Source organism: Zerene cesonia, chromosome 1 (genome assembly GCF_012273895.1).
Source record: "Zerene cesonia ecotype Mississippi chromosome 1, Zerene_cesonia_1.1, whole genome shotgun sequence".
NCBI lineage: Eukaryota > Metazoa > Arthropoda > Insecta > Lepidoptera > Pieridae > Zerene > Zerene cesonia.
Window position 1 is genome coordinate 6,875,538 of NC_052102.1, and position 10,677 is coordinate 6,886,214.

Below are 10,677 nucleotides of genomic sequence, written 5' to 3' on the forward strand. Positions count from 1 at the left end.
CGCGGGCGTGCCTCCCTCAGACCCCGCACCTCACCCCCTCAATAGAGGCTAATCGCTGAACTCACCTCGCCTTAAGACTGAGATTTCAAATAAAAAACAGTCGCCTGGTTCCACTTGTTTTTATTTAATGTATAAATTTATTTTTTGTTTTATCGCGTAGTAATAGTATAAATTTAACTTTAAAACCTTAAAATTACCTCGTTTCGAAAGATCATCCGCGCAATATTTAATTTATTTTTTTCAATCGATACCAAAATGGAGAAATTTTTGCATCGTCAAAAGGAAGCTGCTCACGAAAAATTTGAAAACAAATATATAAATTGCCCACACTTCTCTGTTCAGGTATTCTCGTCCATTATTCTGCTCTATCACAAGTCTATACTTGTATGACGTATCTATCTGCAAACCTCAACATTCAGTTTAACCTTCTGGTAGAGGTTCGTTTCATGATAGCTTGTTTATTGAAAAATAAAGAGAACACTTACATCTAAGAAACTTCCGGCATGTGCAGCAAAACATTGAACATGACAATTTTTTATTTGACACTAGCTTGAATCTGCGGCTTCACTCGCGTGGTACACGGCTGAAATATAGCCTATGTGTTGACTGTTGACACAGATTAAAATGTATCCCTATACCAAATAAAATAGGTAAGTTTATTTTTGTTTTAGAGAAATAAAGAGTTTTTATGTAGAAATAAAAAACACTTTTTAGTTACAGATCTACAAATTAGGTCGAGTAACAAGTGAACAGAGCATAATATTGTATTATTTTATGAAGCAGCCTAGGACTAATGAAGAATTCAAAATATAGATAGGTACATTATGTTATTCATCATTTATTACATGATCACTCAGATACTACGGAAAACAACTACTAAAATCCTAGATTATTTTTAAATATCTACTTTAGTATCCCAACAAATTATAGGTTTGTTCATAGTTGAGCCGTTATTACAGTATCCTGAAATCGGTGGTGGCTCGTGAATCTCTGCCTGTTCAAAATTTTTTTTTTATAAAATTTGTGGATTTAAACACCCAAGATTGAGTAATACACCACTACAAAACTGTGTGTCGTTTTTTATTTACACTTTAAAATTGGATAGTACAGGGAGTTTAAATAAATGTGTGCAATGATATTCCGAAATATTCTATTAGTATAAATTATAATAAGAAATGTTTCGAAAACGCTGTGCACTGTGATAATTAAGTAGGTGTATTTGATCAAGAATGTTATGTATAATGTAGCCTCAAATTTTATTTTTTCATAAATTAATTATATAACAGGGATACTTTCTATATAATTTATCCTTTATCAACAGTTATAAGAAATGAACAATCCGTTTTCTAATTAGTTATGTTTTATAATTTTATTTCAATTAAATTTACGGCAAAAATTAATATCACATAATCAGTCCATGCCTATTACAAAATATTTTAAAATTAGATTGTTATATTTGGTGGTACACATATACATAATTGTTGCATACATACGTTATAGCAGAGCACCTATTACTCGCATTTGTTTTTTTTTTTAATAAGGCATTGTTTTTACAAGTCCTTTAGGTACTATATATTTTGTCTACATTAACACTGGAGTGGAACACTGTTATTATTAAGCGTTTTCTAAGGCAACTATAGTGACTATGTTGTTTTGGTCTTAATTACACACGACGTGAAAATGAAAACAACGTCGTATTGTGTTTATTAGCCCATTAGACAATAATAATTAAAATGGAATGACAAAATTTTGATAGTTTCTATGTATAGTTGGGTTATGAATGTTTTCAGCATAGATATTTAACTGATGATACGAATTAGCCAAATTGAAAACTGAAGCCAGAACCGGTGAATCCGCTGCCACTATGGAAATCAAAAGGTTGGCCGCCGCGGAAGAAAGTTTGGAATACGACATTTGGATCAATATCTGTAACAAAAATGTAAGACATATTCATATTAAAACATTAATTCTTTTGTACAAAAAAAAACCACCTTAAAGTCGTAGGAATGAGTACAAATTTAAATGGGTCCACACATCCACACCAGGTTTTGAATAAAGAAAAAAGAATCTTCAAAATTCGTTTACCCAATAGAAAGGCCTGAGGTAATTGACCCAAAAAAGGAACAGTGGAATTGAGAACCTGCACCTTTTTTTGAAATCTGTCAAACACCTTTTATGCGTAAAGGAAAAAAGAGAGGGGTTGGGGAAGAAGTCAAAGCTGAAACCACCCCAGATCAGCTCCTACATGAAGCTATCTGCCTGTGATGGCTGCTGAAAGCTTCATAGAGAGACCCAGGGGCACCTAAATTTCTAGCCCTGCACTCCCGCAACCGCTGTACCTTCCATAATTACAAAGGCTACTATTTCTTCAGTCGCATAGTGGGATGTTAGTGATCCTTATATTTAAAGAATATTTGTTCCAAGGTCCTGTCATTTTGCGAAGTTGCAGTCTACGCAAGTTTAGAAACCATAGTGCTATAGTATAAGTCGAGGGTGTTCTCGACCATTATTTTTTCTTTATAGTTTAGCGAGCTGTGTAATCACAAACAAATCCAGCTTGCAGGTAACTGAATAATTGGCAGAGGCCCCATGACTGGTTTATGAAATGTCCTTCTGGCTAATATGTCAGCAGCATTGCTTCCACATGAATTACTGTCTTTTAATCCACTGTAATACTAGGTAATTTCATTTTGCCTAGGTGACATTTAAGGGATAAAAAAAAGTTATATTTTTAAATCGTTATACTAACCACCAACACCAGAGCCATCGTCATCAAAGTCTTGTCCATGGTCATAGCGGGCTCGTTTTTTAGGGTCACTGAGGACTCCATAAGCTTCACCAACTTCCTTAAAACGTTTCTCTTGTTCACGACGTTCCGTATCTGTAGCACCCGCGTGTCTGTCTGGGTGATGGACAAGAGCTCGCTTCCTGATAATAAATAATAAATTAGGTATTAACACTTAAGTTTATGATTGTTTGTTTAATATAAAAATAAATCTATACTATTATAAAGCTGAAGAGTTTGTTTGTTGGTTTGAACACACTAATCCCAGGAACTACTGATCCAATTTTAAAAATTGTTTCAGTGTTAGATAGCCTATTTATTGAGGAAGGCTATATGCTATATATATAACATGAGTGAAGCCGGGCCGGACCGCTAGTTAGTTAACATAATAATTGGCAATTGTACTTAAGACACCATACCTATATGCTTTTTTAATGTCATCCTCAGATGCTGTTTTTTCAACACCAAGAATCTTGTAATAATCCTTGCGTTTTGACTTTTTAAGTGCGATTTTTGCTTCATGTAACAGTTGTTTATTTTCCTTGCTTTTATCGATTTTGTATAACTTTTCATAGTCTTTTACAGCTTCTTCATATTCACCAAGCTCTGTGTAACACTTGGCACGACGTAAAAGCGCTTTAATGTAGTTTGAGTCCAGATCAAGAGCTGCAGTACAAGCGTCTGCAGCATCCTTGATTTGGTTAAGTTTGGCACATACTGTTGCCTTATTAAAATATAGTTTGGCATTCACTTTTCTGTTATTTTTGTCAATTGTAAGTGCTTCGTTGTAAAGAGTTAAAGCTTGTTGCCATCGTCCCATCTTGAATGCTTCATTGCCTGTAATAAATTGTACAGATTTATTGAATTAAGAAATTGAAAATGGTTTTTGATCAATAATTAGAATATTATCTCATCAGCATCATTGTATACAATTTTTTTAAAGTAAAGTAGTAAATGAGTTATTCATTTCCATAATTTTTAATTTAAATACATACATCAAAGATTTCTACCTTCTTCTAAATGTAGTAAACTTTGGGGAGTGAAATTTAAGAATACCCACCTTCCTCCTTTTTCTGCTTTAGTAGTTTAGCTTTCTTGTAAATTTCCATGGCTTTCTTGTGATCTGGTGCCAGTCTTAGTACTTGTTGAAAATGTTTGAAGGCTTGTTCATCTTTATCCTACAAAAATACATATTTTAATCATTAATCAAATGCTCTTGAATTCATTTTTGAATTAGGAAACAAGAAATTAAATTTGTTTAATACCTCAAAATAAAGGCACAGTCCTCTTACATATATTGCTTCTGTATCAAGGCTATCAAATCTTAAGGAGTCATTGGCAATCTCTTGAGCTTCCTGACATCGTCCTAGCATTGCTAGACATTCTGCTTTTATTATTTTTGCCCTGAAAAATTCCAATATTACAAGTTGTACTATATTATTACAATTACACTGTTAATTTTATTGAATCAAAGTGGACCCAAGTCCTAAGAATCAAACATCATTAAAATTCTATAACATTAATTTGTTCCCATAGCCACAAGTGGTGCAACTATCACATCATACTTTTATACACATATACAATAGAAGCCTAACAACTGACAAAGAAATACCTCGAACTTGATGGACTGTATTCAAGACAGCGATCCATACAAAAGACAACACGTCGGAAGTCACCAGCTTCTAAAGCACGTTGAGCATCTTCATGTAATCGCCTCAAAGAATCAAGAGCCAGTTTTTCATTTGAAGCACAATCTGCACCCCCAAGTTCGGTTGCACAATTTACTGCTTGTTCTCCACCAGATAAATCACCTTAACATTATAAATACTCTTATTAGATCATTTGAATTAATGATTACTTGAATTCTTATGAAACAATTAACCTTAGTGATTTCTGGTTGTATCAGTGCTGAACTATGCAAATGAAATACTTTTATTCTTTCTAAATGCAATCTATTGGCACATGAATATAATAAGGTTTTTAAATAATTCATGTGTAAATTTAGAAAAAATGTATGTGTATAAAAAAAGTACCTAGAGCAATGCAACATTTAGCCATCCTGATGTAGCCTTTGGTAAATGTTGGATCAAGTGCAACAGCCTTTTGAGCATCTTCCAAAGCTTTTTTATACATTCCCAGCATCATGTAGCAGGCAGATCTGTTGCCATAGTATGCAGCATTGTCTGGGCAAAGTTTGATAGCCTCTTCATACATAGCCAAAGCTCCTTTATAATTTTTAAATTTATATAAATGGTTTCCGTTTTCCTTTTTTTCTTCAGCCAATCTAAACATCATTAAATTATAAAATGTTATATTGGAACTCAAAAAGTGGAAAGATGAATACTAAACAATAATCTAAAAAATTAATGAATATTTATATGGCGATTATATACGAAATCGTGGGTAGCAAACAAGTAGGTCAAGTGTCAAGGGCCTAGGCTTTCCAAAGACGATTCATAACAAAGGTAATGAACTGAATAATTTGAGGGTATGCAGTTATTAAAATTTCTATTACATGGTAAACAGAGTTCAATAATAATGTAACAAAATAATCAAGGACAGTTCGGGGATTGATCGAATCAATGAGAAAATTATCTTACTTTTCTGGGCTTTTTGGTACTAAGTCATCGATTGTGAGATCCAAGTCTACAACTTCTGATTCTGCCATTTTATTCCTTATTTTTTCACCAATTTTTACAAAAACACATACAACTTCTTTTATTTGACGACGGAATACGGAACCACAAAATCTGCCAAAAGAAAGAGCAACAGCAACTTTTGTTGAAAGAGAAAAAAAACAGATTGAAAATATCACAGATTATATGGACACGACGAAATTGGTACTGTGAATTAATGCGCTTATTACACTTTATTGCCGACTTTACATTGGAAAGGGATTAAGAAAGGATTGACGAGGAATAAAGGAAAGGACTGGCATAGGTAACGAAAAGGATATAGGCCTCCGGCTCCCCCGCTCACCGAACGAAACACAGCAGAATACTATTACACGCGAGTTTTCTCTGGGGGTGTGGTGTATTTCCCTGGTGCGAGCTGGCCCAATTCGTGCCGAAGCGGGCGCGACTACCAAATACAAAATTTGTCTTGTGAAATAGCATACAACTAATATCTAACAATAATAACAAATATCTAACATCTATGGGTATAGTCTATGACCATAGATTATACACTTGCATACTGGTAGTCTATGACCAAGGTTATACGTCAATTTGTCAATGTCAATGTCAAATTGTATACGATATCCCCTAAATTGGTATCTGTATTTTTTTTAGAAATTGTTATGAATGAAGTGAAATTCTAATAATATTTATAGTTCATGTTCGTGTTCAAAAAATATTCTAAAGATATGGCGGATAGTGAAAATGTAATTGAATGGCAACCTTTAGCGCTTACGTTAGTCGAATATCCCAAAGGTAAATTACGTTATGATACGCAATGATATATCATTACATTACACTGGAATGCTTAATAGAATAATCGTTTAATATGTATTTCAGGCGATTTCATCGGCAAATTTTTTGCCCTTACCAGTTTAGCTCCTTTTGGAATCGGTGCTGGTTTTATCGCTTTGATATTATTTCGAAGAGACCTCCATACAGTAAGTAGTAAATTAGAAAATTTCATATTAGATGTTCAAAATGAGTAACATACATCTATATTTATTAATTGGCTCCATTGATGATAACATACATTTTTCATTTTACATTGCAGATAGCTTTTTTTGTAGGAACTCTCATAAATGAGCTCTTGAATATAATATTAAAACATGTTATATGTGAGAAGAGGCCACTATCAAGAGGACATTTGTACAATGAATATGGCATGCCATCCTCACATGCACAATTCATATGGTTTTTTAGTATATATGTCTTATACTTTTTCATTATCAGGTGAATTATTATATTATTATGTAAATGTATGTTTATAGAAAACTATTTTTAAATTATGGTTTTTTATTTCAATGTGCACTCAAAAAACATTGTGTTCTTTTTTTTAATCAAGATTAATGCATTAACATTTATTTGTGTTGTTACCTTTCAGACTACACCATATAAACAATAATAATATAATATCAGTTTTATGGAAAATTATTATTGTTAGTAATTGCTTTTTATTAGCCATTATCGTATGTGTTGGCAGAGTATATCTAGAATACCATACAACATGGCAAGTTATTGTTGGTAGCTTAGTTGGATTTGTTACTGCAACAGTTTGGTTCACTGTTGTGCATAAAATACTCACTCCAATATTTCCACAAGTGGCTAATTTGTAAGTATTATAATCAATAATCACTTAAAAGGATATGTATTTTCATTAATTTATGCATGCAGCAAAACTTTGTACCCCTTTTGATAAAGACAATGTCCCTTTTTTTAAATGAAATAGTTGTTTAGTTAGAATATTTTAGACAAACTAGTTTAAACCAATGGCTGAAAAATCAGATCTTAATTATTGAAAAAATATCACGCAGTATCATGATTTGACACTCACATGTCAAGAACATGTACAAATAGCATGACAACATTGGAAAAACTTTAATAGAATTTGTATTTTTTTGTAATCTCTACTAATATTATAAATGCGAGAGTAACACTGTCTGTCTGTTACACTTTCATGCCTAAACCACTGAACCAATTTTGATATAATTTGGTATGAAAGTAGAACTGAACTTGGGAAAAGACATAGGATGATTTTTATCGCGAAAAAAGGGTAGAAGGAGTTGAAATAAGGAGATGGGCGACATACCCGAATTTCACGCGGGCAAAGCCGCGGGCGGCTAGACCGCCTCCTTGGTCCAGTGGTTAGTGCGTGAGCGTAGAACCGATAGGTCCTGGGTTCAATTCCTGGTGGGGACGCACAAAAAAAATGTCTCGGTCTGGCAGGACACAGAATGGTTGATCACCTACTAGTCCGTAAAGAAAATCGATCAGTGAAACAGATGTACATCATCTGCCCCATACCCCACTAGGGGACACGGGACTTCACTTTCACAGCCGGGCGGAAAGCTAGTATGTAATAAATCTCTTCTACTGTTGCAGTATTACTAGTTTTCATTAGTACAATGACCAAATTTTGCAACACAAAATGCATTTTAAAAATTGGAGAAATATTTATTAAATCAATACTAAATATTTCATCATCTCTACAAAAACAATTATGCATAATAAATTTTTATGTTATTGCCATAGAGATTCAATTTTTTTGTCGAAATGTAGTTATTTCTACATACTTTCTTCAATGATAACTGCTATAATTTTTATGTATGTAATAATTATAAGATTTGCTTATAATTCAATTGTCATGTAATATGATGGCTGATTCCTGCAGCAAATTCGCAAATCGTCAAATTACAGAAAGCTGTTTTTGAAAAGAAAAGACAACTGCAACTCGACTGTTTTGTTTTCTGTGCTTTGTTTGGAAAATCCAAATGACAGTGCTTTAAGTCCTCGTGTTGTACAAAAATTCTTTAAATAGGTTTTTTTTGCTTAAGAAGTTATGTTATCTGGAGCTTAATGTTGTTTGATAACTCTTTGCTGTGAAACTAATCAAGAATTTGACATGGTAACATAGTTCTCAATGATACTTACTGTAGGTATGAGAAAAGTTGTAACAAGGATGATGGAGCACAAATTAAAAAGTTGTAATTTGATTGAAAGAAAATGTAATCAATATGACTTTGGACTGAGGTATCAAAATTTAGAGGCAGCCAAAAATTCATAGCCTATGGGTGGCAAATGGTTAATTTTCAATTGTTTATAATAAACTGAATTTATTCATTTTCAGGAAAATATGTGAAATGTTAATGATAAGGGACACAACTTTAATACCAAATGTGCTATGGTTTGAATACACTAAGTCAAGACATGAGGCACGTACACGCGGCCGAAAATTGGCAGCTTGTAAACCGATCCGATGACAATACGCCTTCTCGCGCGCCACGGACGCTATGTGTCGCCCCCGGACACGCGCGTGACGATTGCTGACCGCTGCGGCTGTTGTGCTCAGCGGTATCATTATATATATTATTAGAATGCGTTTCAAATATGAATAGCATTTATTAAAGTATTTGACTGTTTTGTGATAGACAATGATTATTATTATTATAATTTTTAACTCATTGAAACACATTTTACTATTTGTTAATTTAATATGTATATGAACGAATTATGGCATAACTGACTATAACTTGATTTTTTAATTGTTGCACATATTGTTTAGATGTTTTAGATATATTATTACTTAAGTATGTATATTAGGTAATCGAAATTCACCTACCACATTTAGAATGTTTCAATTCTTAGTGCTAATTACTATCTACCTATATACTCAAATGTAAACATAAAAGACAATAAAAGATTATGTGCAGTTAAATCAAACTATATTGTAAGAATAGTTAACTTTTACATTTATAGGGGAGACTATTTAAGAGCAATACAAGTATATAATTACGTAAAATATAATAAAGCACATGTTTCATAATTCATTATTATAAATATTTAGGTAATTTATAACAATCAAATAAAGTATAATTGTTTGCTAAACCTGTAAATAAGTATTTTTTTGTCTTCCATTATGTTTCCATTTTATTTAATTTAATATCTAAATGAAATCTTTACCTCAGTGTGATAATCAAATATTGTTGGTATTTTTTATATTTACATATACAGTGAAACAATGGCATCATCATCATAATCGAAGTATATTTTCTTTTTCAAAAAATATGAATTCATTCAGTCAATATACCTAGTTTGTTATGTCTACCTGACCTTATGACCTGGGTTGCTGCTATAAAAATACAAGATAATCATTTTGAGCTAATCTTGTGTGATCTTAAACACAACTAATAAAAAGTTTTGTTAGAAAAATACTGAAATTCACTAGATTGTGTTGCAAAATTAGCTATTTGAATAAAAATGGTTGTGGTTTGAGATACATATTGAAGAAAAGAAGGCATGTTTATGTAAGTTTTTTATTGTTATTATCATAATTAAATAAATATACACGCTTAAATAGTTTTCTTATTTTTAATAACCTTTTATTGTATGATCCTTTTTTGGATTTTGATCATATCTTTTCTTCTCGCAAAATGCTTAAGTGATTTAATTAGCGCTTCCACTGAATTATCGAATTCTTCATCTCTTTAGGTCTCCTATTTATTCTTAGTCTCAGCAGAAAATCCTCATCACGTGTTAGAATTTTTGTTATAGCACAATTCTCATACTCTTATACTTTAGGTGATCTGTTACGGTTCTGCATCAGGTGTTGTTCTAGTTTCCAAAATAAATTATAGCTCACGTTGCCCAGACTTAATATCTATACAAAAAAACTTTCATTCAAATCCGTCAACCAGTTGCCGAGATAAACGTGTGTAAACACTGCACTGATGCACTTAAGAATAATCATACCATAATTTTACGAAGTTTATGAATTTACCACTACTTAACTCTTTAACACTATGTATGTATGTATATTTTATTGTAAAAGTCTCATAAAAGATTTTTTTTACTTTACTTATTAGGAAAATGAGTATTCCAATTTTATTTCTGTTCCTTCTATCATAAAAATGTCTATCACCTACTCTTGGCTTGTCTATCAGTCGGTGTTATTGTGTACGTGTAAAATTGAATTTATTAAATATATATTGTGACGGTACAGTAAGGATATTAGTACTCTTAAAGTGATCTCTCAGTGAGTACTGAGCAGATAAATCATATATATAACGTTATTTTGTAATTTTTATTAATACGATAGTTTCAATATCTGCTACTCTGCTCCACAGTTGAATTCCATAGGGAATGAATGCTATGAACGTAGGTAAAATAAACCAATATAGCTGTATCTATATCGGTGAGATGCCTAATTTTTTACTTATC

The 10,677-nt window shown here is 32.3% G+C and overlaps 2 protein-coding genes across 2 annotated transcripts; one reads left to right on the forward strand and one right to left on the reverse strand.

Moving 5' to 3' along the window:
- Positions 1-824: 824 nt before the first annotated feature.
- On the reverse strand, positions 825-5,453 carry LOC119828218 (dnaJ homolog subfamily C member 7). Its single transcript, XM_038350358.1, has 8 exons — positions 5,386-5,453; positions 4,819-5,069; positions 4,398-4,596; positions 4,051-4,189; positions 3,846-3,963; positions 3,205-3,622; positions 2,750-2,928; positions 825-1,926 (listed from the first exon to the last, which is right to left on the reverse strand). The coding sequence occupies exons 1-8, from the start codon at positions 5,451-5,453 to the stop codon at positions 1,817-1,819; spliced, it is 1,482 nt and encodes a 493-aa protein (XP_038206286.1). The 3' UTR covers positions 825-1,816.
- Positions 5,454-6,020: 567 nt separating this feature from the next.
- LOC119830229 (dolichyldiphosphatase 1-like) lies at positions 6,021-9,040 on the forward strand. The gene is made up of 5 exons (XM_038353168.1): positions 6,021-6,216; positions 6,301-6,401; positions 6,515-6,693; positions 6,845-7,072; positions 8,588-9,040. Exons 1-5 carry the CDS (start codon positions 6,120-6,122, stop codon positions 8,718-8,720), a joined length of 738 nt encoding a protein of 245 aa, XP_038209096.1. The 5' UTR covers positions 6,021-6,119; the 3' UTR covers positions 8,721-9,040.
- Positions 9,041-10,677: the final 1,637 nt, after the last annotated feature.

Excerpts from the sequence above, each read along its gene's own strand:
- LOC119830229 (XM_038353168.1), top strand. The coding sequence starts at position 6,120 with ATGTTCGTGTTCAAAAAATATTCTAAAGATATGGCGGATAGTGAAAAT. Across the intron at positions 6,694-6,844 it reads TTATACTTTTTCATTATCAG|ACTACACCATATAAACAATA; the intron begins GTGAATTATTAT and ends GTTACCTTTCAG. Across the intron at positions 7,073-8,587 it reads TTTCCACAAGTGGCTAATTT|GAAAATATGTGAAATGTTAA; the intron begins GTAAGTATTATA and ends ATTCATTTTCAG.
- LOC119828218 (XM_038350358.1), bottom strand. The coding sequence starts at position 5,453 with ATGGCAGAATCAGAAGTTGTAGACTTGGATCTCACAATCGATGACTTA. Across the intron at positions 2,929-3,204 it reads GACATTAAAAAAGCATATAG|GAAGCGAGCTCTTGTCCATC; the intron begins GTATGGTGTCTT and ends ATTTATTATCAG. Across the intron at positions 1,927-2,749 it reads CGATGGCTCTGGTGTTGGTG|ATATTGATCCAAATGTCGTA; the intron begins GTTAGTATAACG and ends TTTTTGTTACAG.